Here is a 26156-nt window from a genome sequence, read left to right on the forward strand (position 1 = left end):
GGTGACTGCTGCAAAGGGTCGGAGTCATCGAAATTCTATTGTTTAGGTGCAAGAAACAATACGGAGTTCACTCCGTGCTCAAATTTCTCTGTAAATTTTTTTACTCATGACTAAAAAAAAAAATCGCTGCCCCCTCGTCATTGGCGGCACGTCATCTGCCCCCATTTACTACTGCAGACATTTTTATTAGCATCAAATTCCCTTTTTTCCTAATCATCTTTTATCATCTTTTATACTAACTTCGATGGCCCAGGTCGAGGACTATTCGTCGCTGCACAGATTGCGGAAGAATTCCGAGATTCTGTCCAATGCAAACAAGATCCTGGTGGCCAATAGAGGCGAGATTCCCATTAGAATCTTCAGATCTGCCCACGAGCTCTCCATGCAGACAGTCGCCATCTACTCCCACGAAGACAGACTGTCGATGCACAGATTGAAGGCCGACGAGGCTTACGTCATTGGAGCTAGAGGCCAGTACTCCCCTGTCCAGGCGTACTTGCAGATTGACGAGATTATCAACATCGCCCTTGAACACGACGTCTCCATGATTCATCCCGGTTACGGCTTCTTGTCTGAAAACTCAGAATTTGCCCGGAAAGTGGAGGACAGTGGCATGATTTGGATTGGCCCACCCCACAACGTCATTGACGCCGTTGGAGACAAGGTCAGTGCCAGAAGCCTGGCGGGCAAGTGCAACGTTCCTGTGGTCCCTGGAACAGACGGTCCAATTGACAGCGTTGAGCAGGCCCAGGAGTTTGTGGACAAGTATGGCTATCCAGTGATTATCAAGGCCGCTTTTGGTGGAGGTGGACGTGGTATGAGAGTGGTTCGCGAGGGCGAGAGCATTGCAGACGCTTTCCAAAGAGCCACCTCCGAGGCCAAGACCGCTTTTGGCAACGGTACCTGTTTCATTGAGCGGTTTTTGGACAAGCCAAAGCACATTGAGGTGCAATTGCTAGCCGACAACTACGGCAACGTTATCCACCTCTTTGAAAGAGACTGTTCCGTGCAGAGAAGACACCAGAAGGTGGTTGAGATTGCCCCAGCCAAGACTCTTCCTGTCGAGGTCAGAGACGCCATTCTGACTGACGCCGTGAAACTGGCTAAGGCTGCCAACTACAGAAACGCCGGTACTGCAGAGTTCCTTGTTGACAACCAAAACAGACATTATTTCATCGAGATCAACCCTAGAATCCAGGTCGAGCACACCATCACCGAGGAGGTCACTGGAGTCGACATTGTTGCTGCTCAGATTCAGATCGCTGCCGGTGCTTCATTGCAGCAACTGGGCCTGTTGCAGGACAAAATCACCACCAGGGGATTTGCCATTCAGTGCAGAATCACCACCGAAGACCCTGCCAAGAACTTCCAGCCAGACACGGGAAAAATCGAAGTGTACAGGTCGTCGGGTGGAAATGGTGTGAGACTGGACGGTGGTAATGGATTTGCAGGCGCCATCATTTCTCCGCACTACGACTCCATGCTGGTCAAGTGCTCCACCTCTGGCTCAAACTACGAGATTGCCAGAAGAAAGATGATCAGGGCTCTGGTTGAGTTCAGAATTAGAGGTGTCAAGACGAACATTCCTTTCCTGCTGGCTCTTTTGACCCATCCAACGTTTGTTTCTGGCGACTGTTGGACCACGTTCATCGACGACACTCCTTCGTTGTTCGAGATGGTGCAGTCCAAGAACAGAGCTCAGAAGTTGCTCTCGTACCTTGCTGACCTCTGTGTCAACGGATCGTCGATCAAGGGCCAGATCGGTCTGCCAAAGCTGACCAGAGACGCTGACATCCCGGTGATCCACGACATCAACGGCTGGGATATCGACATCAAGAACACTGCTCCTCCAGACTCTTTCAGACAATACCTTTTGGACTACGGTCCCGAGCAATTCGCCAACCAAATTAGGGCTTTCGATGGTTGCTTGATCATGGACACTACTTGGAGAGACGCTCACCAGTCGCTTCTGGCAACCAGAGTTAGAACCATAGACTTGTTGAACATTGCTCCGGCCACAGCCCATGCCTTTAGATACGCCTTTGCCTTGGAATGTTGGGGAGGTGCCACTTTCGACGTTGCTATGCGTTTCTTGCACGAGGATCCTTGGGATAGACTGAGAAAGCTGAGAAAAGCTGTGCCAAACATCCCATTCCAGATGCTTCTGAGAGGAGCCAACGGTGTGGCGTACTCGTCGCTGCCTGACAATGCCATCGACCACTTTGTGAAGCAGGCCAAGGACGCCGGAGTGGACATTTTTAGAGTCTTCGACGCTCTGAACGACTTGGAGCAACTGAAGGTCGGTGTCGACGCCGTCAAGAAAGCCGGCGGTGTGGTCGAGGCCACTGTTTGCTACTCCGGAGACATGCTTAAGCCAGGCAAGAAGTACAATCTCAAGTACTACCTCGAGACCGTCGACAAGATTATGGAGATGGGCACCCATTTGCTTGGTATCAAGGACATGGCCGGTACTTTGAAGCCAGCCGCGGCCAAGCTGCTGATCGGCAGTATCAGAAAGAAGTATCCTTCTGTTCCTATCCACGTCCACACCCACGACTCGGCCGGTACCGGTGTGATTACCTATGTTGCTTGTGCACTTGCTGGTGCGGACGTTGTCGATTGTGCTGTCAACTCGATGTCGGGCCTGACATCTCAGCCTTCCATGAGCGCTTTCATTGCTGCCTTGGACAACGAGATCAACACCGGAGTTACCGAGCAGAATGCCAGGGAGATTGACGCGTACTGGTCTGAGATGAGACTGCTGTACTCATGCTTCGAGGCTGACCTCAAGGGTCCAGACCCAGAAGTGTACAACCACGAGATTCCAGGAGGCCAGTTGACAAACCTGTTGTTCCAGGCCCAGCAGGTCGGTCTGGGTGAGCAGTGGCTTGAAACCAAGAGAGCCTACGAGGAGGCCAACATGCTTTTGGGCGATATCGTCAAGGTCACTCCAACTTCCAAGGTTGTTGGTGATCTGGCCCAGTTCATGGTCTCCAACAAGCTTTCTCCAAAGGACGTGGAGAGGCTGGCTTCTGAGCTGGACTTCCCAGACTCCGTTCTGGACTTCTTTGAAGGTTTGATGGGTACGCCATACGGCGGCTTCCCGGAGCCTTTGAGAACGAATATTCTTGCCGGAAAGAGAAGAAAGCTGACTCGCAGGCCGGGATTGGAGCTCGAGCCGTTCGACCTCAAGAAGATCAAGGAGGAACTCCAGTCGAGGTTCGGCAACTCCATCACCGAGTGCGACGTGGCCTCGTACAACATGTATCCAAAGGTGTTTGAGTCGTTCAAGAAGATCCAGGAGAAGTACGGCGATCTTTCTGTGCTACCTACGAGATTCTTCCTTGCTCCTCCAAAGCTGAACGAAGAGATCTCTGTGGAAATCGAGCAGGGTAAGACCTTTGTCATCAAGGTGATGGCCATTGGAGACCTGTCGCCGCAAACGGGTACCAGAGAGGTGTACTTTGAGTTCAACGGTGAAATGAGAAAGGTCACTGTCGAGGACAAGCTTGCCGCTGTGGAGACAATCACGCGTCCTAAGGCCGATGCGCACAACCCTAACGAGGTGGGGGCTCCTATGGCCGGTGTGGTTATCGAGGTGCGCGTCCATTCTGGAGTCGAGGTCAAGAAGGGCGACCCATTGTGTGTTCTGAGTGCGATGAAGATGGAGATGGTGATCAGCTCGCCTGTTTCCGGAAGAGTTGGCGAGGTGACTGTGCACGAGAACGACAGCGTCGACGCGGGCGACCTGATCTGCAAGATCACGAAATAATATGTAAGAAATCTTTAAACGTTTATATTATACAGCACTATTTTCGTCTCGCTCTGCGTTTTTCGTCGCTCTTCTTCTCCTCCACGAGCTGTTCGTACCGCGCGGCCAGCTCCTCGTACTCAGCCATTTTGTCCTGCACTTTTTCGTCCTCGTGGCTGGCTCCCTGCCACACGTTGTGCGGGTCGGCTAGCAACTCCGCGGTGTGCTTATTTTGCGACAGAATCTTGCCCCAGATGTGAATGAGCTCGTTGGCCTTGATGGTGCTCTCTTTGATTCGCTTGATGTAGTTTGTGGACTCCTGAATAGAGATGCGGCTCTGCTCGATGGCGCCGTTGATCTTTTGCAGTTTCTCCAGTTCTGCGCGGATGGCCGTCTCGCGGTCTTTTTCGTGCGACCGCGGCGGCGACGTGATCACCTCCTCCAGACTGTTGAGTGCTGGTGTTATTTCTTGCGACATTACGCGTACAAAAAAGTTTTTTTATGTCTTTAGGGTTCGATTTCAAGGTGGTGTTGCTCACCGAGGACGGCGACAAAAACGAGGACGGAAGCATCAACGCTACAGAGATGCAGGAGTACGTGCTCAAGGGGATCGACTCGATGGAGAAGATGAACGAGTGGTTTGACAGGTTCGACGAGCAGGTCGCGTACCCGAACGAGGGAAATATCAAGTACGATGTTGGCTCAGACGGCATGGTGGTGGTGATTGTGAAGACACAGGAGGTGCGCAGCCAGGTGGAGGATTTTATCACGCAAACAAATAACACAAATAGAAGTAATGTGTAGGTATATATTAGTATTTATTTGGCACTATTTACATATTTTTTTCTTTCATGAGTGAATCGCCCGACGTCTTGCCCATCTTTTCCAACTCGCTGAAACGGCACGACGATTCCAACTCCACCTCGCCGCGCATCCATGGGGACACGCACGCGGCGATGGCCGATAGACTGCTCCCCTACGAGAACGCGCGACAAAGGTCCAGCACAACACAGAAAAACCTGCCTCGCCAGGACCGGCCGCGGTTTTTCCTCCTGGTGCTGCTGTACCTCATCCAGGGCGTGCCAATAGGACTGGCATTTGGGTCGGTGCCGTTTTTGCTCAAATCGGCGCAATTGAGCTACACTCAGGTCGGTTTTTTCTCGCTGGCGTCGTACCCGTACTCGTTGAAACTGCTATGGTCGCCCATTGTCGACTCGTGCTACCTGAAAAGACTCGGCCGAAGACGCTCCTGGATCATCCCCGTCCAGGCGGTTTCCGGACTCACGCTGCTGTTCCTGGGAACAGTGATCGACTCCCTCATGCGCAACCTGCAGAAAAACCTCTACACCCTCACATACACCTTTTTCTTCCTCATCCTGCTCTGTGCGACACAGGACATCGCCGTTGACGGCTGGGCCCTCACGATCCTGTCCAAGGACGCACTGAGCTATGCATCCACGGCGCAGACGATCGGCCTCAACACCGGCTATTTCCTCAGTTTCACCGTTTTCCTCGCGTTTAACTCTGCAGACTTTGCCAACTCGTACCTCAGGAAAACGCCGAGCTCAGACAGCTTTTTGACGCTCGGCCAGTACATGTGGTTTTGGGGGTGGATGTACCTGGCCGTGACGGTGGTAATCCTGATTTTCGTGCCGGAAGACCCACTTTCGCGCCGGAAACAGGCCTCTTCCAAAGATATCGAGCTGGAGGAGCTGCAGAGAGACGAGCTGTCAGGGGTTAACGTGGTGCAAGCGCACACCGCATACAACGAGCCGGCGGGCCGGAACACGCTGTTTGGCGTCTACCACAAGATGTGGAACGTCGTCAAGCTGAAAAACGTCAAGCTTTTCATCTTGGTGCATCTCGTGTCGAAAATCGCTTTCCAGGCCAATGAGGGAGCCACCAACCTGAAGTTGCTGGACAAGGGCTTTTCGCGCGAGGACCTGGCCATCACCGTGCTAATTGACTTCCCGTTGGAGATCGTCTTTGGCTACTATTCTGCCCGGTGGTCTACGGGAGACGAGCCTTTGAAACCGTGGATGTACGCGTATCTGGGCCGCATAGCCGCAGCTGCGCTGGGACAAGTGCTGGTCTGGTGCTTCCCAAAAGACGGCCACGTGACTACGGCGTATTTCCTGTTTGTGATTTTCCAGCACCTGCTGAGCTCGTTCATGTCGACGATCCAGTTTGTGTCGATCTGTGCTTTCCACACGCAAATAGCCGACCCACTGATTGGCGGCACGTACATGACCACACTGAACACACTGTCGAACTTGGGCGGGCAGTGGCCTAAAATCATTGTGCTCAGTCTGATCGACAAGCTCACCACGGCCAGATGCGTGCCTCCCACGCCGATGGCTACAAATCCGTTCGAGGAGACCCCTTTCTTCAACTGCTACGGCTCGTCAGCCAAGAGCGACTGTCTGGGCCATGGTGGAGTGTGCAACACCATTGCAGATGGCTACTACAACACTAATCTGCTGTGCATAATTATTGGATTGGTATTGTACTATGGATGGATCAGAAAAACGGTGGTCCATCTTCAGGGTCTTCCGATCAGCGCATGGCGAGTGGGCAAATCCACGCTGCCTATCTGAACAGTCGGATCGACGCATAGATGCTCAGGTAACTGAAGACGAGGCCTGCTATGTTTTCTAACAGGGTGTGGAAATGGACAGAGGTGACAAAAATCATCCAGAACCAGAGCCACAGCAGAAGCGAGATAAACACCAAGGGATAGTCCTTGAGCAAGCGGCGGAGGCTTGCAATATCTCTAGTGGACCAAAACACTCGCCATTCATTGTTGAAATTGCGTATCTCGGTGGCCAGGTCATCAAGCGTGTAGAACCGAGCACACTCGAGAATCAAAAACATAGAGCTCAGAGACAAGATGAACATGTGGCCGGACGGATCGTGGCCGCCGGTCCACCTGCCCTTGATGGCGCGGCACTGCGATGAGGTCAGTGAGCTAGAATAATAGAGGTCAAGGTTGGAGGAGTCCATCAGTCTGAACTTTAGCGGGTCGGTGGCAAGCGATTGCGGGATGTTATCGCATGAGCCGCCGGTGAGAACGAAGATCTTGTCCATGATAGGCAGGCCAAAAAACCACTGCGAATAGAAGAACCAGCACAGAGTCACGCATGCAAACTGTTTCAGAGAGCCCGCCAGCGAGTCCGCACTAAAATAGCGCGACGTGCTGGGCACTCTGAGCAGCAGCAGAAGGTACACAATAGACGTCCAGAGCCATCCCTTTTTAACGAAAAGGACGTTGAAGATGTTTCTTTTCGAGGTAAAGTAATTGTGTGTTCTTTCCCGAGGCGAAGCAAGCCAGACCAGTTGGCCAAGCAGAATCACTATCGGGTACAGCAAAGCGATGAGGACCTGAAACTTGGTCAATTTTGTTGCTTTGGCCACAACGTCCAGCTTGGCGTCCAACAGCTGCAGATGTCGACCGACGGGGTGGTTTTGGCGGACGGGCTGGGACATAAAAGGGCGAAATAATAAAAAATAAAATAAAAAATAAAATAAATAAAATAAATAAAACAAAATCCATTTTCATATGGCGGAGGTTGCCGACGAGGACCTACCCACCAGATGGGAGATCGAGCTGGAGGTAAGTACCAATTGTTGGCTGCTAACGTATCAGTTTGTGCAGTCGCTCGCTAATATGCAGTATCTCACGTACTTAGCCCAGACGGGGTTCCTGGAGGACGAGAAGTTCCTTAACTATCTTGAATATCTGGAATACTGGCGACGTCCCGAATATGCAAAACAGCTAGTCTACCCAAATTGTCTGCATGTGCTCACCATGCTGAAAAGCCCGCAGTTCCGCAAGGACATCGCCAAGGCAGAGCTGAGCTCTGTGCTGTACAACGACATGGTCGAGCGGTGGAAGGAGCCCTTGCGAGAACCTGTCAAGGGCGCCAAGGAGGATCCTGGTACTAGCGGTCAGGAGCAGCCGCAGTCCTCGCCACAGATCAAGATCGAAGACACCCCCGACGTAGCCCAGGTCTCACCCGTACACGGGCTAAAATAATTATATTTCAGCATAATTCTACCATGAAGAGCGAGTACTGGTACAGTTTGGCGGGCGGCGTGGTGATCGGGCTTGCGTGCACCGCGTATCTGTTTCTGCTGGGCCGTGTTGCTGGTATTAGCGGCATGATTGGTCGCGTGGTGTCCGGAAAGAACATTTGGCCGGACGCTGCGTTTCTGGCCGGACTGGCTGCTGGGCCCGTTGTTTGGAGCTATGCCACCGGGAACTGGCCCGAGCTGTCGCTGAGCACACCGTGGTACGTACTGCTGCCGGCGGGATTTTTTGTTGGCTATGGCACGCGTCTGGGCAGCGGTTGCACGAGCGGCCACGGGGTGATGGGTCTCGCGCGGCTGTCTCCGCGGTCGCTGGTGGCCGTGGGGTGTTTCTTGAGTGGCGGCATAGTTACTGCCACCTTGGCACATAAATACCTATAAAGACGGCTTTTAGTGTTCTTTCGGTCGTCTGTCTGTGATTATATGACCGCTCGCACCTCCTTCAAAAGCTACTGTGCGATATTTTTGTCTACGCTGATGTCCAAATTCTGTCTATCTAATTGCTACATTCTGGGGTAAATTATTTTGCATGTCGCTCAGAAACATCGCAGCGTTCGGCTGCGGCCTGGCGTTCAGCATAGGCCTGATTCTTGGCGGGATGGCCAATCCCGCCACTGTGCGCTCGTTTCTGGACCTCGCCGGCGACTGGAACCCATCCCTGGTGTTTGTGCTGGGAGGAGCAGTGACTGTTGCGTTTGCCGGGGTGACGCTGCAAAAACGGCTTGCCCGGCCTGTTCTGGAGCCCTCGTTCCAGCTGCCTGCCGCACGCCAGATCGACGCCCCTCTGATGGCCGGCAGCTGTCTCTTTGGCGTCGGCTGGGGTCTGAGTGGGTTCTGTCCCGGCCCGGCCGTACTGTCAATATTTGTAGGCCAATGGCGGAGCCTAGTATTCCTTTTCGGACTGCTACTTGGTACGGCTACGTACGGGGTGAGGATGGGAAAAGTAAACACGGGCAAGGACAATTGACATTGTGCCAAGCTGTTCAGCTGACTGCTACGACAGGTAATTATATTTTTATTTTCTCAAATAACATATTTTTCGCCACCTCAGTAGAGAGCTCCTCCTGAATGAGTCAATTTATCGAATTAAACCTCTCCAAAGACCCGATATACGACCACTGCTTTTCGCAGGATCGCAAGAGCGTCGCCATCACGCGCCAGAACAACGTCGAGATCTACGACCTGTCGGCTGCCGGTAAGCCCAAGCTGCTCACTGTTCTCCAGCACCACGACAAAACAGTCACCGCGGTGGACATCAGCAAGGACGGCAAGATTGTCACCTGTTCTCAAGATAGAAATGCGCTTGTCTGGGAGCCCACGGCGGGCGGCGAATACAAGCCGACGTTGGTTTTGCTGCGTATCAACAGAGCGGCCACCTCTGTGAAATGGAGCCCCTGCGGGTCCAAATTTGCGGTCGGCTCGTCCGCAAGGGTGATTGCCGTGTGCTACTTTGAGGTCGAGAACGATTGGTGGATTTCCAAACACATCAAAAGACCGCTCAAGTCGACGGTGTTGTCGCTCGACTGGCACGAGAACAGCGTGCTGCTGGCGTGCGGGTCGACCGACGGCCACGTGCGTGTGTTCTCCACGTACATCAAGGGTGTCGACACCAAGCCACCCGCCACCGTGTGGGGTGAGAGACTGCCGTTCCAGACGCTGTGTCTGGACTACAACGTGGGCTCGTGGGTGCACGACGTCAAGTTCGACCCGAGCTACTCGTTCGTCGCGGCCGTCGGCAACGACTCGGCCGTGTACTTTGTGTACCCTGGGCCAGGCGAGCAGGAGGTTGCGGGCGTTTTCAAGGCCAGAACATCGTACTTGCCGTTCAGAACGCTGATTTTTGCGTCGCCAACCAAGGTCGTTGCCGCAGGCCACAACTGCCACCCGATCGTGTTTGAAGGAGACAGCAACGGCTGGCAGCAGACGTACGCGATCGACGACCCGGCCACCAAGACGAAAACCAGTCACGAGAGCCAATCGGCGCTGAACCTGTTCAGACAGCTGGACCTCAAGGGCTCGAGCGACGCCAACAGCGGCGAGCTGCTGACGGTGCACCAGAACACGATCAACGTGCTCAGACCGTTCCAAGCGGACAGCCATGGCTTGCTACGGTTCAGTTCGTGCGGCAACGACGGGAAAATCGTGATTTTCGACGTATAAAATTACATAGACAGAAAGCTAGATCGTGTCGTCCGGGATGGATGTAGTAGTGAGCTCGTTATTTTGCGCGAGATCACCAGAATTGTTCACCACCACCTGGTAGACGCTGGATTTGAATAGCGTGGAGATCACCGAGATCTTAGTCTCGAGCTCACGCAGCTCTTCCAAAAGACTGTCCTTAGTGAGCGCCCCGCGCGACAGACCGTCTGAGGTGGAGTCGACCTCCTTATTGAGCGTGACGATGTCGTTTTTCAGCTGCAGTAGATTGAGTGCAAGGTTCTGGTACTGTTTGAGCGTGTCAATCTCGAGCGGTGACAGCTCCGAGGAGTACGTGTCGTAGTCCATGGACAAAAGCTCCTGGGACACGTTGTTGGACATACTATTGTGTTGATTAATTATTTTATTTATTTTAATTATTTCGGCTCAGTTTTTCGCTTACATAAGATATAAATAAATACTCGTTCATTTCACCTCCTCGAGCTCCCTGTCGGCGACCTTGTCGTCTGCGTACTCGATGTTCTCGGTCTGCTCCTTCATGACAATGTCGATGTCGCCTGCGTGCGCGTTGCCGTGGCCCGTAGGGTTGAAGTGGATCCGGTTGACCTCGGAGTGGTCTGGGGCCAGCTGTGCTCCACGTCTGCCGATCAGGTACCATGGCAGGGCAAACAGCTCCTCCATACTCTCGAGCGATCTGCCCGTGACCTCTGGCAGCAAGAACCAGCCAAAAACGAGGCCGAGCAGACACACGCCGGCAAAGAAGTAGAAAGCTCCATAGTTGGTCAGAGCCAGCAGCATCGAAGGCACAGCCTTGGAGTTGCCGTACTGGTTGGCAAAGTGGAAAGCCATCACGACGGCCGTTCCGAGCGATCTCACGCGCAATGGCAGCACTTCAGAGTTGAAAAGGTACTGCACAGAGTTCCAACCCATGGTCCAGCCGATTCCGTTGAAGTAGATCGAGGCGAGCGCGCCCTTGCCCGCACGCACCTGCGACGGATTGAGCTCCACGTCGTCCTCGGCGGCCTGCGGCACGATCGTCATGTAAATGGCGAAATAGAGCGACGAGATCAACTGGATCGTAATTCCTGCGTAGAGCGATTTTTTCCTGCCGATGAAGTCGATCAGGAAGAACGCACTGAGGTAGGCCGACGTGAACTTGACGACACCCAACAACGCCGTCATCATCATTCTGTCGGTTTGCTTGGACTTGCCGACCATGGCGAACAATTCTGGGGCGTAGATGGTGATGGCGTTGGCTCCACTCCACTGGCCCAGGATCTGGATCAAGAAGCAAAGAACCATTCTGATGCGAATGCTCTTCACCGTCACGAGCGACTTGACGTTTGTCCATAGCGATGTGCCACGAATCGCCTCTCTCTCGACCTGTAGCTGTTCATTGATGTCGGCGATTTCCGACAGGATGTAGGGGTGGTCTGGCTCGAGGTGTCTGAGTTTGCTGAAATTGATGAGGGCCTGCTCCATGTTGCCCTTTTTGATGAGCCATCTGGGCGACTCGATGCAGAAGAACATTGACAGAATGAGGATGGAGCCAGCCAGCACGATTTTTATTGAGGTTGGGTAGATCCACTGGTTGCGGCCGGTTTGGTGCAGCGCAGTGCCGTAGTTGGCGAAATACGCCATCATGATACCGAAATACACCGCTCCCGCGAAAATGTTGTTGCACGTTCCTCTAATGGCCTTTGGCGCACACTCCGAGATGTAGCAGGGTCCACAGACAACGGTCGTGCCGATACAGAAACCCTCAATCAGACGGCCAGCATACAGCTGACCAATCGAGTGGCTTGTGATCTGGATAATGGCAGCGAGGGCCCACACCAGGCAGCCCACTTGCAACGTTCTGATTCTGCCGAGCGCCTCAGCAGCGTAGATGGACACAAGAGAGCCACCGATGGAGCCCAGTTGGACCATCGACGTAATGTTGGACTTGAGATTGGCCAGCTGAGAGGCGGTCTTGCTAGGGTCCTTGAGCCCAAACTCCTTGATGAAAGCGGTCTGGGCAACGGTTCCGGAAATACAACCCTCGTCGTAACCTCTGGCGCAGCCAAGAATTCCAAAAACAAAGATAGAAAGATATAGGGTTCTGTTGTATATTTGTGGAGGGGCGTCGTCCTTGTTGACACGCAGTCCGGAGGACCACCAGTGCTTTGAGTCGTTGACGGCCTCGATTTTCGAGTTAGTGTCCGAGTGGATAGATTCAGACATTGGGAAGCAGCAGTGAAGCTGAAGAAGCCAGTAGTGGTGTATTTATAGGTGTTCTGTCTCCTCTCGAATGACCCAGCTTCCCTGCTACCCCACTGAAAAATACGTATTCTTCTCGCCGCAACAAGGAAACGCTAACAATAGATATGCAGCATCCACGCAAGATCCGACAAAGATAGATAATTTTTGGTACATCCCCGCATGACCGCTTTGCTTAGTGCAAATACGCCCCTCACGGCTGGCTAATCAGGTTACTCCAGATTGCGATTCAGGGTTCTTTACCCCACACCAAGCGTTGTGATTTTTCCGTCAATAGGAAAAAGGGTCTTGAAGGGTCCTGGAGATCTAGCTTGCTTGCCAAGGGAAAGGCCATGGTCTGGGCAGAATTTCCATTTTGTAATTATCTTGGTCATGTACTTCTATAAGACTGCGATCTCTATTATGTCACAAATCCAGATGCCGCTCATGTGACCTGAAAAAAAACTACACCAAGTACGTCCACCACACGTCCCCTATTTTTGGGAAAAGCCCGGTTACCTATATCTTCTCCGCCATTAGCAATCGCCGGGGTAAAAGAAAGGTAATCCCAAAAATAGGCCGGTCACGTGATGAAATCGGTCACATGATCGGCAGAGTTTTTTTTATTTCTCGTCCGCGCGAAATCGCGTCCAAGGCCAAAAACCAGGGCTCCAAACTGTCCCGCACCACCGAAAACATCACGTGAAACAGTGTCACGTGCCATCGTACATTTTCGCACCTCCGATGACGGATCTATAGAATTGTATCCGATAAAAAAAGTCAGACTCATGTTTGATGATTTATCGTTACAAAAAGACGACCGCGAGTCGTTGAATGCGTCTGCGCCGGTCCTGGAGGCAGAAGGCGTGCAGAGGTATCTCCAGATGGCCAACTTCAAGCTGCACCGGTGTTTCGACCGCCATAACGAGTCTTTCAAAGATTTCTGGAAGCTCGATGAAATCCCCGACAAAAACAGTTTCTTCTACCACCACTTCCCGAAAGTGGCCACGAACCACGACAACGAGCACCATGTGTCTAACTTTGGCATTTTTCTGAGCCACTTCTATCTTGGAAGGTGGCTTCCTGACACCATACAAAAATTGTTATTTCCTATTGAGCCTGTGGAGCAGAAGCTGAGCGCGAAGAATATGCCCACTATCGCCGAATGCCGTCTTTGTGAGCGCCTGCAAGGACTATCTGTGTGGACGCGGGCGGGTGAATGGTTCTGTGTGGACCGCAAGACCCAGTTGCACTCGAGCGACGAGCTGGGTGAGCGGTTTTTCACCACGTACGGCGAGTACTGTCGGTGGCGCAAGACGTACAGCCAGCGGCTGCGGGAGCTCGAGCAGCAGGCGTACGAGTCTGAAGATTTCGAGGCGCTCGAGAAAGAGCTTTTGCGCTTGGAAAAGCTGTGTTTTAGCGCGAAAATCGACACAGATACTATTCTTTCCATCAAAAGAGGCTAGTGCATATTAATATTATTATTCCTCGTCGTCACTGACCTGGATAGGTTGTTTCAAAGGGTTTGCTTTCAAATGGTAGTGCTGTTTGCGTCTTTCCTCAAACATCCTGTGTTTTTCCTCCGGCGACAACTCCTTGTTCTCGTCGCCCGACTCAGGCTCCGACGCAGGCTTCTCCTCGGGCTGTTCCACCACCTCGATTCTATTTTCGCTGTAGACTGGCGCTCCGTCGTCGACGCCCTCACCCAGGTCGAGTGCCTCCATCTCGTCCTCTTCGTTGTCCGAGCGGTAGTAGTCGTTATTTGGGTCGAACCCCCCCTCGTATGGAGTCTTGGGCTCGTCTATCTTCATGGTTGCGCTTTTCTCCAGCTCGTTGATCAAAATGTTCTTCTCGTCCCACTTGAGGTGGTCCAAGTTGCCTGTGTGGTGCAGACGCTCTTTCTGCTCCTGAATCTTGGAACGTATCAGGTCGCCCTTGGAAGACGAGTCTCTAAACAGCTTGGAATTGAGACGCGTGTTCTCGATGACTTTCTTGCGGTCGAACTCCGTGGCCTCTGGGCTGAGCGTGCCGGGCTCGTCGGCGCGGTAATCTGCGTCATGGGGCGCGTTTTTCAGGATTCCTCGTGGCATGGCAATATCGCAACGAATGGAAAAAGAGGTGTTTCTGGGGTAGAGATGTGTATAGGGTTGCGCGTGCACGGATGCGATGCGATGACTAATCGATGAGAAAAAAATACGCTCATAATCCGCATGAGGTAATTGGCGGCTCCTATTTTCTACCGAGCCGTTTGTTCCCTGAGCATTCTGGCCGGATTTAATGCAGGTCTAATGATTAGAAAAGTTCGGGAAGCTTCTACACCTGTCAAAGTTCCAAAGGGAGAGCCAACGGGCGCCGATACCTGGCCCTAGACACACGATTTCACGGCAGGATGAAACGGAACTATCTCAGCAACACCAGTTCCCCCACATGGCAACTTCTGCCACCTCCAGGGCCCACAATTAGCAATCTCTGTAGTTCCCTTCCTTGCCCGTTTGGCGTAGCATCTGGGTGGTACACTACCCAGGAAATTATTAGAGCCCAGGAAGGTTGCCGGTGCTAGAATAGCTTCCGAGGACCCTTAGAAGCTCTGTCCGGGTCCATAGACAGAAGGAACTCAGTGCTGGTCATCACTTGCTTCAGACAGCGAAGTTTCCCATTTTCATCTACGTTCCGAACAGTATTTTTTAAATCCGAATTTTTTGATGGGCTTCGGGCTACAAGCATCTGGTGGGCCGATTTTGATATGTACCAATGCAATTTAAACCTCTTGTTTTCCTATTCTTTCTCTCAACCTCCCAATCTTCCCATGAACACCATTTGGATTAAACTGTTTGTGGCCGTCGCGGCCTGCCACGGCGTCCAGGCCATGAACATGGAAGCCCACAGCCACGCAACCTCCACGCTTTCTGCCCCCCTTAACCTCAGCACCGTGGTCCCTGTCGCACACGAGGCTCATCACATGCACGGCGTGCCTATCCTCGAGACAGAACTCACTCCAGCAGAGAGATTGTTCTGGGAGGCCTACAACACCACGTCCTACTTCACCGTCGAGACCCCCTACAAGTCGCAATTGTACGTCCATCTCGGCCTCGTCTACGCTGCTTTCATTCTGGTGTACCCACTTGTGCTTGTTCTGCGCAACGTTAACTCGAAATGGTTCCTTCCATCGTTGACCGTGCATTCCGCCATGGTGATCGCTTCGCTCTTTAGCTACTCGCTCTTCATCAGCAACGCCCCGGACTTGTACCCAAACAACGCCTACTCCAAAATGAGCACTGGCCTGTTCTTCCTTGTGATTGTCCACCTGTTCAGCTCGTTTGTTTACACAGCCAAGAAATGGCTCGAGGGCCCTTCGCCAGCTACGCACGCGCCATTGCCAGGTAAAGACATCCAGATGAGCGAGCTCAACGGGTTTGCATCGCCTTCGAGCACGCTGTATGACTCAGACGACCGTCTGCATCGTCTGAGCGCCGACTCGTTCGATCTCGAGGACCAGGGCTCGTCCACGCCAACTAGCCACCGCTCGGTAGCCGCATCACCACAGAAGCCCGATTTTGTCCTCTCAAGATTGTTCCAGCTGGCCCCCGTCGCCAAACTCGTGTCCATCTTCGGATTGGCCTCGACCTTTAATTTCCACGTCCTTAATTACGGTATGCTGTGCTACTTTTTAATTTACGCCCCAACGGGCATCGCTGTGCTCAGCTGTATCGGCATGGGCAATCACGTGTTCAACTTGCTGGCACACTTCATTAAAGGCGGCGTTTTCTTCAGTCTTGGAATCGTCTCACTCACCAGATACTGCGGCGGCTGGACCAAGCTCGGCTGGGCTTGGAACAGGTCGTATATCCTGCCTTTTGAGAAGCCTACGTCGTTCTGGTACAAGCTCCAGCCTAAAAACGGCATGATCACCATGGAAATGGTGGAGAGCTCGCTAATTCTGTTCTACGGCTCTACCAACGTCTTTCTGGAGCACCTGGCTGCTCCGGGCGGCCCATGGACGGCGAAGGACCTCCAGCACGTGTCGATCGCTTTCCTGTACATCGGTGCGGGCTTGTGCGGCGTGGTGGCGGAGCTGAAACTCGCCGACTGGCGTCTTGAGAAGTTCTACTCCCAGGTCGGCTCAGACTTTGAGGTCCAGGGATACCGTCCTGCTCACGTGACCCCAGGATTCAGTCCTAATCCGTTCCCAGCCTTCACGATTTTCTGGACCGGGCTGCTGATGTCGCAGCACCAGCAGGCCTCTGAGCTCTCTACGAGTGTCCATGTGCAGTGGGGATCGCTTTTGACGTACGGCTCTGTGGTTCGGTTGGTGACCTTCCTGCTAATGATCTTCTTCCCAAAGAGCCAGTCGTTCCAGCCATCCAGACCGTTCACAGAGCTCATCACGTCTTTCTGTCTGCTCTGTGGAGGTCTGGTCTTTATGGAGAGCACGGATCCTGTCATCATGGCGCTCGAGTACAGAGGCTTGACCCCAATGTTCACGATGAACGTGAGCGTGGGCGTGGTTTCGCTGCTGATGGCCTGGATCATGTGTGTGTTCTCCATCAGAGACCGGCTCAAAACCGGCTCGCACTAATGTTGCTACGATAATGAGGCAAATGTATTCAATGTATTCAATACATTTTGACAAAAATAAGCAGGTTAATTAATAATATATATTTATTACATTTTTCTGTCAGATTTTTCATGTATTATTTTTCTACATTCATATTCTGTCAAATATTCAGATGGATAGTTCCACCCTATCTTCTAGCTCCCCCACGTCTTGCTAGCTCCGGCGCCTTGAACGGCACTCTGAGCGTGGCAATTTTGTAGTTGTTGGATGCCGTCTTTGGCACGCCAAAGGCCTCGCATTGCGCAGCCGTCGCGTTCTTGATGACGCATCCGAGCGAACGGAACAGCGATGTCAGTCTCGACGGCTTGAGCGACAATTCCTGTGCGAGAGGTGAAACCTCCACCTGGTACTCATCCAGCTTGAGAATCAGCGCCAACAAATAGCACAGAATCTTGTCCTCGCACTTGGGATCGATCAAATAGTTCCTATTATTTTTTTTCAGAATGCTAAAGTTTTTCAACACATAGTCCACAAGCACCACGGGCGGCTGGTTGAGCGACTCGATCAGCTGGTCCTTGGCATGGACGCGACGGTTGGCGTACAGTCCCATCAAAAGCGAGACATAATACAGCATCTGCAGCTTGAGTTTGCGGTCGGGAGTGTCTTTGGTGATGGAGGAAAGCTTTCTTAGCAGGTAGCGCGAGTTGGAGTATGGTAGCAGATCCAGCTTGTCCTTGGCCTGGATGCTGTCGTTCTGCAGACTGTCGACTCTGATGCTGGCAAGTTCTCTCTTGGAGATGATGTTTTCGAGCGGATAAATGTCGTCTACCGAGGTTGCGTCGACGTCGAATTGCGGAGTGACTCTGTGCTCGTTGAGATCGTCCAGCATCTCGCTCTTGGACGGAAGCATCGACGTGTTGACCTTGATCGAGTCGATGATGTCTGATTGCTCGGTCTCGAGTTTCGACGCATCGATCTTGTTTTTCTCAAGGTCCAGAATGGCCTTCTTGGCCTTCTTCGTACCAAAGGCCTCGCCCAAAGCGTTTCTTTGCACGTTTCGCTGGACATCCAGCTGTCTGATGTTTGGAATCGACAGCTTTCTCTTTGACGTGACGCGCGTCGACAGCAATGGTGCTCTCAGGAGCTCGACCGTTTTTTTTTGCGGATCGAATACTCCCACGTAATATGTCTGGTCGTCCCCGATGCTTTCTCCCTTATACTCCAGATTCTCAGACTCCCCGTGGACCAGGTAGGCGTCCTTGTGTTTGTACAGGTCGAAGGACACGTTCTCCGGCAGCTCGACGCCATTCACGCACGAGCTCACCACGACGGAATCGGCCACATCGCCAACCGTCTTGACGTCCAACTCGACAAAAGAATCCATGCTAAAATTTGAAAAAAAAATATGGAATAATAAATTAAATTAAATTAAATTTTTCAGTGCACAGCCTGGACATCATGGAGTCTCACTACACGGTTCTGGGGGTGGACACAACAGCATCTGTGGCTCAGATCAAGGAGGCATACCGTCGCAAACTGCTCTCCTCGCATCCGGACAAGACGGGAACACAGACACACGGCAATGAAATAGCCAGAATCACAGACGCTTATCGAGTGCTGGTCGATCCTATAAAACGGCAGGAATACGACGCCACGAGGCAGGAAGAGCTCTCTAAGCTTGGTGTCGCGACCGGCGACGGCCTTGAAACATACTCACTGGACGATTTTGAAATAATAGACACCGAACACGAGCTACGTTGGACCAAGAGCTGTCCACGGTGCGCATATCCCGGCGGCTTCGAACTCAACGAGGCCGATCTCGACAAGGGGACCGTTCTGGACAACGGTCAGTACGAACTAATAATACAATGCTGTAGCTGCAGTTTGTGGCTAGTGGTGAAGTACGCAGAAGAAGCAGACTGTTAATACATAATATACACGATGCAAATAATCGTTATTTCTGCTCGGCGCGGACAATGGCCAGCATAGCCTTGCCGATGCAGTCTAAATCGGTCAGCAAGGCCACATGGCCTAGCGTGGAGTTAAACTTGCCGACCAGCGGATAGCCTCTGTTTTCTGGAAACACCCATTTCTGGTTGGTGACTCCGTCTCCCGGACCGTAGAAGAAATGGTAGTAATTTCCCATTTTGATTTCCTCGATGCCGTCGACAAGCGAGTACCGAACAGACGGCACAGCGTTACCGTAAACAACGGCCATGGGCGGGTATTCCCGCGACTCGTCGTACTCGAGACTATCGAGGAACTCGGAAGTGCGTTTGAGCGTGCGACACAAATATTCGTAGGCTTCGTCGAAGGAGATCGCAAACCGCGACTGCTGCTTTACGTGCGGCGGCACGGGCTTGCCTGCCTCCTGGGCTAGCCGGATAGAGCTCACGATGGGGCTCAGATTGTACTCGATCCAGTTTTTGGGGTCGAAAAAATCAATGTTGTATAGCTCCCCCGTATTTTTGTCCTTGAACAGCTCGCCGTTGCGCGGAATAAATACAAACGAAGAGCGCATCATGAAGTTTACCTCTGACGTTAGCAGATCTTTGCAGAGCAGAATATGGTCTGCAAACCTCAGGGGCCCCATGATGTTGGAGCACGGGGCAGGAGTGCCGACGTAAACTATCCCTCGCACCAGCGATGGATCTTTTTGCATTGCCGAGTGTGACACAAGACCGCCCATCGAGTGCGCAATAAGGAGCGCCGGCTTGCCGGTCCGTTTTTTGATGTCTTTGAGCAAAGCATGCAGCTTTTCGGCCGGAATGTCGAGCGAAAGCCGCCAATCGTAGCCGAAGTTGTGCACGCGGACCTTTGGATTCGCTTCCAGCGTGGCCATCAGTTTCTTGCAGATATCGACGGGCCCGATGTGCGAAAGAATTCCGTCAGCATATATTTTCTCTTCCGTGTGCAGCTCGTCCTCGTCTTTTGGGCCCAACAGCAGGTCTATTTTCTTTATATTCAAGCCTGCCTTGAGCACTGGGATCCACGCGCGTCTCTTAGTCAGGGAGTCTCTCAGTATGCTGCCCCGGTAGCCACCCAAAATGATGATGTCTCCTTCTAATTCCTGGAAAATACGCATATAGTCGGGCAGTTCGTGATTTGGTGGCAGCTTGACTGTGGGCTTGAGGGATTTGAATAATGCGTCGATCTTGTTGTCTTGGAGCTTAGTGACGTCCTCGAACAAAATGGCCTCCTCGACGGTGGAAATTGACTCCTGTCGCGCCAGCTTTTGACGGATCTCGATGCGCTGCAGCTCCTTGTCGTCCGGCTCGAATATTGTTCGCGTGGGGCTCAGAACCGACCGGATCGAGGACAGACGGCCCGGTTTGTGGGGCCCGTTGGTGCCAAAAGGCAGAGAGAAGGAGAACACTTTGCGTGTCGGGCTCGCTTCCTCCACGGCAGTCTCGTGGCTACCCTCATCGGGGTCGATTTGCTCTGCAGGCTCTCCTCCAATGATGGACGACTCGACGTCGCTATGAGCCCGCGAAAACCGCTTCATGGGTGGGGCGCTCGGCTCCTCGGCTACCAGAGGCTTAGGCTCGTGGCCAAGGTCGTACTCATCATCGTCGTAGTCTCCCGCAATCTCGGAGTTGGTGCTCGTGGAGTCCTCGTCCTCGGTCTTGGAAGTGGGGAGACTCGGTAACGTGGGGGACAAAATTGCATCGACCGATCTCTTCCATTTGTCTGAGATCGATTCCGAAATCATTTCCACGGACCGCGTGGTGGCGCCAATCGCCTTGCACGCAGACACTGAGAGCGGGTTATCGTCCACGGCCTTTGTAACGCCCTTCCTGAAGATCCGGATCGGCGACGAGGTGCGTCGCGCAACCTGGGTCATTGCAAAGGCTTTAGGCCGAGGACTGGCAGAGCTTTCGCGACTGGGCCGCCCAGCGTCCTCTGTTTGCTCATCTGACAAGTCGGAATGCGTGGGGGCCGGCGGCGAGCTGTTGGAACGTGATTTGTGGCCACCGAAAAGTCTCATTGCTGTTCAATGGCAAAAGCAAGCAGATACAAGGATAATTTACCAGCCGAAATTTTTTTATCTTAAATTATTTCCAACACATGCCCAGCTTCAGGAGAAGGTGGGTATTTATTGGAAATTCCGCACAAACTTGAGTTTCCTTGGAGCTCCACGTGCCGAGGGAATGTGTCTCTGTGCAAAGATCAACCAGAATGAAGAGAAATCCCGCAGACAGCACGCTAGCGCAAGTACACTGTTTGTAGGGTTTCCCGGGATGATTCTCATCTCGGCCATTCTGACACCGTAAACGAAATACCTTTACAAACACTAAAACGAAATACCATTATACTACACTAAAAAACATATAGGTCACCTTATCACCTTTTCAGGAGTTCGACGGCGTGCTGTTGCCAAACAGCCCCAGAGGCGGGTTGGCAATCGTCGTATCGCCCGTGCTGATGATCTTGCTCTGCAGCGACAGAATGTACTCCTTGAGCCGGATGTTTTCCTGGCGCAGACTCTCCAGCTCCTGTTGGCAGTCTCTGTGCTGCTCAAGCTTTTTTTCGAGCTCCTCGATGTGGTCTTTTCTGCGCTGTCTAAACGCCTTCTGTGCGGCCCTGTTCTGGGCAGCCCGCTTCGACTGGTTTAGTGGCTTGCCGTGGTAGGAAGGGCGGCCGTTCTCGTCTTGGCCCGGCGAGCCCGACTCGGGAGAGCCGCTGTGCACAGGCGGCGACGCAGACGTCGGAGGAGGTGGCAGCCCGCTGTTGGCGCCAGACTTGCCGGTGCTAGGCTGGTATTGCGCATGGTACTGGGCCTGGGCCTGTTTTTGGGCGGCGTCGGTGGCTGGGCCTCTATTGTTGACCGCAATTGCGGCGGCCGCAGCCGCCACCTCGTCCTCAAATTGGCCGTCGGATGGCTGCGTCTTGATGATTTTTTGAAACGAAGGGTCGATACTGCCCAGGTTGTTGGCGTTGTCGGTCATTGCTGGAGGTTAGTGTCCTGGGGCACGGTATTACGTGATCGTTGCATAATCTCCACGAGACTTGTCCGTGCGCTGCAAACTTTGCCAGCCAACACAAACAAACCGGGCGAACAACGGATCTCAGGTGTGCAAAATACTTACCTCTTGGTGGGGTGTGCACACACTAGCGAATCTCTGCGGCAGGATGGGTGTCTGGATCGCTCCGTCTTTCGTCTTACCTAAACAAAAAAATAAGAGCAAAAGCTTGGACTCGTGTTGCTGATGTAATTTATTAATGTTCTCTTTTTTTTTTTCCTCTTTGTGGCCCAACCCCCCTTCAGCAACCTAACAGGTGCACGGGTGCGCGGAATCCTCTTGGGTATGACTCTGGAGAAAATAATTGAACAGTATTTAATTTTGTGATGGACTACGATCCGGCTCTCCAGCAGCTGAATGTGGAAGCTGACGACCCCAGTCCCCTGAGGTCGAAATTCAAGTCGGATTCTGTGAGCAGCTCGTTCAAACACCTCCCCTCCGCGCAATCAATCGCATCACCCACCACAAACTACTCGGCTCGTCCTTCTTCTTCAGAAAGCGGCTCTTCCATGGACATTGTGGGCAGTGCAAAAACCAATGGGCTTGAAAAATCGTTTCACGGGCTCAGTCTGACCAGACAGTCCGCCACCGCATCCAGCATTTGGTCCACAAACACGAGTCCTGCCGGCTCGAACGTGTGGAATAGATCCGTGTCTCAGCGACAGTCGCCCAAAACGATCCCGCACGAGGCTCGTACGCTGTCCGAGGGCGCGAAAAAAGACCATCGAAGCGATGACTACGCCACGTCCCCACTGCAATATGCCCATTCTATCCCGGAAGATTCCAATAATAACCTGTGGAACGACCTAAGCAATGAAATATCTACCGCCGTCAACTCGCCAGAATTGCTTGGCATTAATCCACCCGATACACGCCACTTATCGCTTAATGGCTCCTCACAACAATGGGATCCGCTCTCGCAGTCCACAGGCTCATTGGTCTCTCCAGGTTTTTGGAGCAGTACAGGCTCACTCGACGACACGCCCTTGTCGCACCGCATGTCACGGTTTTTCCCGAGTCCGGCAGTGGAGTCCCGCAAAGACTCGAATGGAGCCGTTCCAGGGGAACGGAGATCGCATTCCACTGGATTTCCTGCCTCGCCGCTTACACTTAGCCTGTTTGCTCCCGAGAACGCAAAACCGTCCGGTGGGTCTCTGTATGGGCCAGCTTCGAGCATGGCTACCCCGCTGGGGGGCACAACGCCCCAAATTGTGAGTAGGAACCCCAGCTACGTCGACCCGCTATTCGACGGTTTTTCCCTGGGAACGCTCCAGACCTCATCAAACGATATCAAAAAGTTAAAAACACTCAACAAAGACGAGCCGACGACAGAATTGGCGGTCCGGAGACTTGACGAGGACGCTCTGATCTCGTCAATCTCCGACGAAGTGTCGCTGCCTCCTCGGTTTCCAAAACAAATATTCAACAAACAAGACTCACATTCGAAAATCATCAAATACATCAAGACAATCATCACTAGGCAACCAACACAGTACATGGTTTATGTTGCCTCGCTTCCCTTCGACACGCCACATTCGCAATGTCTTGCACTAATTCACCAGGCCTTCAAGGACTATGGCGAAATCACGCATCTGGTTAAAGACACAAATGCCAAGTCGTCCAAGATCCAGCCCGAAAACGACCTATTTATTCGGTTTAAAATCGTGGCCAAGCTCTTCAACGAGCAGAAGCTACCGTACAAATCGCACAGATTCTCAAACGAGTCCACAGGCAGGGACTCCAAAATGCTGCTATTTTTTGACTGTCCAAGCTCGTCGCCACAGGGAGACCTTGGCTCGTCTAGCAGCAGCACCGCGAAAAGACAGGAAATTTCCACATATCCAGAAGGATTCTCGTCGACTTTCCACCGTCGGGGAGTCAACAACTTTATGTTTGTGCGTGAGCTACAAAGCAAAATGATCACCAGCAAGGGTCGCGGCACGCGAAACTTCCAGGAGACGGCTGAGTTCCGTGTTTCCCTTCCTATCGAGGAGCTCGATCTCAAGATGGGCGAGCCGGACGCAGACCGATACGACGACGACTACAAGAGACCCAAGCGGTCGTATGTGGTCAACATTGATCTGCGCGAGCTTGAAAACAAGCCCGCCCCGAAGGAGGGCAGGAAATATTCGCGGTCAGGTCGGTCGCGAGAAAAAAGTGCCACCTAAATTATATAATAGAGTGAGCTTTAATCTTTAGACTGAAAATAATTAATTAATTTTCATTTCATGGACCTAGCCCGAATATTCCAGGGGAATTTCTCAGTGTTCCAACTGGAGCCGGGGAGTTTCAATCTGAGCGATGGCACTGTGGTTGATAACGCGTATCCATCGATTTTTTTCACCAACGCCTCCGACTGGAACGCTATGAACAAGTATTTGTCGTCGTACCAGGCGACCATCATGTCCACCGTTTTGCCGCTGACAAGAGACGACTTTCACGATTCGGTGATTGTCATCAGTTTTGTGCTCTGCACACTGACCGTGGGGTTCTGGCTTTTATTTCTGATCCAGTCGATAGCTACAGAAAAACGTCCTCTGCATTTGCAACTGACAACTACGCTTCTTGCCGTCTTTTCAACGGTCATTCTTGTGCGCTTTACAACTTTGATGAGGGAGGAATTTGAGGGCTGTTTCCAGGACCGATTATTGGTGATCGACCGGCTATTCAACAAGCTCTACTACACGGTACCGGTGTGCATTTTGCGAGCGTTCACATACGTCTCCTGGTACTGGCTGTGCGATCGCCTGGTGTCTGAGTTCAGAACGAGAGCCGCCAGGAGCGGCAACAAAATGTACAGGTGTCTGGTGGCCGCCAACGTTGTGAACGCGCTGTTCATGGTGCTGGTGGTGGTTTTCACCTCGCTGCACTATTTTCTAACGACGAAGAACAACTACTACATCCGCTACTGGGTCAATATGACGATTTTGGTGTTCACTTCGTTTGTGTGCGTATACATTTGGGTGTTGGTGATGATGTTTTGGCTGCTCCGCGTGGACAGAAGGTTTAAGTTTGAGAATTTGGGGCTTTTGGTGATCACCTTCGTCTGCTACTGGTTCAACACAGGGATGCAGCTCATGGGGTCGGCACTGGTAGCGCGCGATCCAAAATGGATGGTCCAGGTGAACCTATTTTTTGAGATTTTGTCCATCCATCTGCTCGTGGATTTCATAAGCGGGCTGGAAAAGTACAACCACAAGACCGAGTCGCATAATATTGTGGGGAGAGAGACGATTGCTATAGAGCGCAAAACTAGCGACATGGAGAGGCGAATGCACGGCTCTGGCATCGCGCTGGAACTGGACGGCGATAGCGAGACAATTTCCAATTCGAGCGATAGTGGAGCCGAGCAATCCAGATAGTAAGCGATAAGCCGGAAAAGAGAAAAAAACCCGTCGCGATTCACGGCTCTGTGTTAAAATTAGCGCGCACCGCCACAGCGAAAAAATTCCTGAGATAGCGCGGCGGCCACAATTGTTATCTTATCTAGGAGAGTGCCGATGAGAAATTCCGAAATGAGTATGTTTGACGGGCAAGCAAAAGTTGTTTGTTTGTTTCATTTGCGTTTCGTTTCAGCAACCCACCGGCCATGATGGAGTCTAGTTTTCGCCACTATTCGCGCTATGACCCCTTCAGCACCAGCATCAAGGACCTAGAGCAGATATTCAACTTCAGAATCCAACTCTTTGACACCCGCAAATCGTTGGGGAATGAACTCGACTCCGACCTCAACGTGTGGCTCAAAAAAGCCCATTCCGCGGGCAAAAGCAAAAATCAGTCTCCGCCAGCTCCAGAGTCCTCCAAACGACGGAGACTCGACACTGCCTCGTCCACGTGCACATTTCTGGACGACTTCGAGCTCTTCCGATACAGGGACGAAATCCAGGAATTACGGGAAGAAGTGATTTCCGTGCATTATCAACAGTACATCGGGCTCCAAACAAAGCCTGCCTCGCACAAAAACCATCACGAAGGTATGACGAAAGCATAGATGATGATTTATCTTTATGTAATCTACTAAAATCTCGATTCATCAGAGTCATTAAATCAGTATATTGTTTGCGTTCACCGAGCCGAAGCCCTCTTACAGTGTGAATATCTTCCTCATCATAGAATCGAGAATGGTGCGTGGTTAGACATCGGTTCGGTAAACCGGTCTCCAGCCACGCTGTCCGTCAGATATCTGCGACCTTTCAGCAGTTCCCTCACAGCCGGCACCCCAAAATTGTACACGAGGAGCGCTTTTACATAAATGTGACTGTGAGGTACTGGTATGTCCGCCCGGTCGGTTAATCATCACAGGACGGCGAAAATCATTATGAGTAAATGACAGACCACTCGT

At 52.3% G+C, this 26156-nt stretch overlaps 19 protein-coding genes across 19 annotated transcripts; 12 read left to right on the top strand and 7 right to left on the bottom strand.

Moving 5' to 3' along the window:
• Window positions 1-244: 244 nt before the first annotated feature.
• On the top strand, window positions 245-3772 carry HPODL_03803 (Pyruvate carboxylase; the record flags this gene model as incomplete). Its single annotated transcript, XM_014078564.1, has 1 exon — window positions 245-3772. The coding sequence occupies one exon, from the start codon at window positions 245-247 to the stop codon at window positions 3770-3772; it is 3528 nt and encodes a 1175-aa protein (XP_013934039.1).
• A 37-nt stretch (window positions 3773-3809) lies between these two features.
• On the bottom strand, window positions 3810-4196 carry HPODL_03804 (uncharacterized protein; the record flags this gene model as incomplete). The annotated part of the gene is made up of 1 exon (XM_014078565.1): window positions 3810-4196. One exon carries the CDS (start codon window positions 4194-4196, stop codon window positions 3810-3812), a length of 387 nt encoding a protein of 128 aa, XP_013934040.1.
• Window positions 4197-4252: 56 nt separating this feature from the next.
• On the top strand, window positions 4253-4555 carry HPODL_05222 (uncharacterized protein; the record flags this gene model as incomplete). The annotated part of the gene is made up of 1 exon (XM_014078566.1): window positions 4253-4555. One exon carries the CDS (start codon window positions 4253-4255, stop codon window positions 4553-4555), a length of 303 nt encoding a protein of 100 aa, XP_013934041.1.
• Window positions 4556-4602: 47 nt separating this feature from the next.
• HPODL_03805 (putative protein, acetyl coenzyme A transporter) lies at window positions 4603-6348 on the top strand (the record flags this gene model as incomplete). Its single annotated transcript, XM_014078567.1, has 1 exon — window positions 4603-6348. The coding sequence occupies one exon, from the start codon at window positions 4603-4605 to the stop codon at window positions 6346-6348; it is 1746 nt and encodes a 581-aa protein (XP_013934042.1).
• Window positions 6349-7310: 962 nt separating this feature from the next.
• On the top strand, window positions 7311-7787 carry HPODL_03806 (uncharacterized protein; the record flags this gene model as incomplete). The annotated part of the gene is made up of 1 exon (XM_014078568.1): window positions 7311-7787. One exon carries the CDS (start codon window positions 7311-7313, stop codon window positions 7785-7787), a length of 477 nt encoding a protein of 158 aa, XP_013934043.1.
• Window positions 7788-7810: 23 nt separating this feature from the next.
• HPODL_05223 (putative membrane protein) lies at window positions 7811-8221 on the top strand (the record flags this gene model as incomplete). The annotated part of the gene is made up of 1 exon (XM_014078569.1): window positions 7811-8221. The coding sequence occupies one exon, from the start codon at window positions 7811-7813 to the stop codon at window positions 8219-8221; it is 411 nt and encodes a 136-aa protein (XP_013934044.1).
• Window positions 8222-8908: 687 nt separating this feature from the next.
• HPODL_03807 (Actin-related protein 2/3 complex subunit 1) lies at window positions 8909-10000 on the top strand (the record flags this gene model as incomplete). The annotated part of the gene is made up of 1 exon (XM_014078570.1): window positions 8909-10000. The coding sequence occupies one exon, from the start codon at window positions 8909-8911 to the stop codon at window positions 9998-10000; it is 1092 nt and encodes a 363-aa protein (XP_013934045.1).
• An 18-nt stretch (window positions 10001-10018) lies between these two features.
• Window positions 10019-10378, bottom strand: HPODL_03808 (uncharacterized protein; the record flags this gene model as incomplete). The annotated part of the gene is made up of 1 exon (XM_014078571.1): window positions 10019-10378. One exon carries the CDS (start codon window positions 10376-10378, stop codon window positions 10019-10021), a length of 360 nt encoding a protein of 119 aa, XP_013934046.1.
• An 84-nt stretch (window positions 10379-10462) lies between these two features.
• Window positions 10463-12220, bottom strand: HPODL_03809 (MFS transporter, sugar porter (SP) family; the record flags this gene model as incomplete). Its single annotated transcript, XM_014078572.1, has 1 exon — window positions 10463-12220. One exon carries the CDS (start codon window positions 12218-12220, stop codon window positions 10463-10465), a length of 1758 nt encoding a protein of 585 aa, XP_013934047.1.
• Window positions 12221-13023: 803 nt separating this feature from the next.
• HPODL_03810 (uncharacterized protein) lies at window positions 13024-13701 on the top strand (the record flags this gene model as incomplete). The annotated part of the gene is made up of 1 exon (XM_014078573.1): window positions 13024-13701. The coding sequence occupies one exon, from the start codon at window positions 13024-13026 to the stop codon at window positions 13699-13701; it is 678 nt and encodes a 225-aa protein (XP_013934048.1).
• A 15-nt stretch (window positions 13702-13716) lies between these two features.
• HPODL_03811 (uncharacterized protein) lies at window positions 13717-14325 on the bottom strand (the record flags this gene model as incomplete). The annotated part of the gene is made up of 1 exon (XM_014078574.1): window positions 13717-14325. One exon carries the CDS (start codon window positions 14323-14325, stop codon window positions 13717-13719), a length of 609 nt encoding a protein of 202 aa, XP_013934049.1.
• Window positions 14326-15041: 716 nt separating this feature from the next.
• Window positions 15042-16811, top strand: HPODL_03812 (putative membrane protein; the record flags this gene model as incomplete). Its single annotated transcript, XM_014078575.1, has 1 exon — window positions 15042-16811. One exon carries the CDS (start codon window positions 15042-15044, stop codon window positions 16809-16811), a length of 1770 nt encoding a protein of 589 aa, XP_013934050.1.
• A 166-nt stretch (window positions 16812-16977) lies between these two features.
• On the bottom strand, window positions 16978-18174 carry HPODL_03813 (DNA-directed RNA polymerase I subunit RPA49; the record flags this gene model as incomplete). Its single annotated transcript, XM_014078576.1, has 1 exon — window positions 16978-18174. The coding sequence occupies one exon, from the start codon at window positions 18172-18174 to the stop codon at window positions 16978-16980; it is 1197 nt and encodes a 398-aa protein (XP_013934051.1).
• Window positions 18175-18248: 74 nt separating this feature from the next.
• HPODL_03814 (Diphthamide biosynthesis protein 4) lies at window positions 18249-18716 on the top strand (the record flags this gene model as incomplete). Its single annotated transcript, XM_014078577.1, has 1 exon — window positions 18249-18716. The coding sequence occupies one exon, from the start codon at window positions 18249-18251 to the stop codon at window positions 18714-18716; it is 468 nt and encodes a 155-aa protein (XP_013934052.1).
• A 28-nt stretch (window positions 18717-18744) lies between these two features.
• HPODL_03815 (uncharacterized protein) lies at window positions 18745-20634 on the bottom strand (the record flags this gene model as incomplete). Its single annotated transcript, XM_014078578.1, has 1 exon — window positions 18745-20634. One exon carries the CDS (start codon window positions 20632-20634, stop codon window positions 18745-18747), a length of 1890 nt encoding a protein of 629 aa, XP_013934053.1.
• A 508-nt stretch (window positions 20635-21142) lies between these two features.
• HPODL_03816 (uncharacterized protein) lies at window positions 21143-21739 on the bottom strand (the record flags this gene model as incomplete). Its single annotated transcript, XM_014078579.1, has 1 exon — window positions 21143-21739. The coding sequence occupies one exon, from the start codon at window positions 21737-21739 to the stop codon at window positions 21143-21145; it is 597 nt and encodes a 198-aa protein (XP_013934054.1).
• Window positions 21740-22140: 401 nt separating this feature from the next.
• Window positions 22141-23982, top strand: HPODL_03817 (uncharacterized protein; the record flags this gene model as incomplete). Its single annotated transcript, XM_014078580.1, has 1 exon — window positions 22141-23982. The coding sequence occupies one exon, from the start codon at window positions 22141-22143 to the stop codon at window positions 23980-23982; it is 1842 nt and encodes a 613-aa protein (XP_013934055.1).
• A 60-nt stretch (window positions 23983-24042) lies between these two features.
• HPODL_03818 (uncharacterized protein) lies at window positions 24043-25176 on the top strand (the record flags this gene model as incomplete). The annotated part of the gene is made up of 1 exon (XM_014078581.1): window positions 24043-25176. The coding sequence occupies one exon, from the start codon at window positions 24043-24045 to the stop codon at window positions 25174-25176; it is 1134 nt and encodes a 377-aa protein (XP_013934056.1).
• Window positions 25177-25403: 227 nt separating this feature from the next.
• HPODL_03819 (uncharacterized protein) lies at window positions 25404-25805 on the top strand (the record flags this gene model as incomplete). The annotated part of the gene is made up of 1 exon (XM_014078582.1): window positions 25404-25805. The coding sequence occupies one exon, from the start codon at window positions 25404-25406 to the stop codon at window positions 25803-25805; it is 402 nt and encodes a 133-aa protein (XP_013934057.1).
• Window positions 25806-26156: the final 351 nt, after the last annotated feature.

Source organism: Ogataea parapolymorpha, chromosome V (assembly GCF_000187245.1).
Source record: "Ogataea parapolymorpha DL-1 chromosome V, whole genome shotgun sequence".
In the NCBI taxonomy this organism is placed as follows: domain Eukaryota; kingdom Fungi; phylum Ascomycota; class Pichiomycetes; order Pichiales; family Pichiaceae; genus Ogataea; species Ogataea parapolymorpha.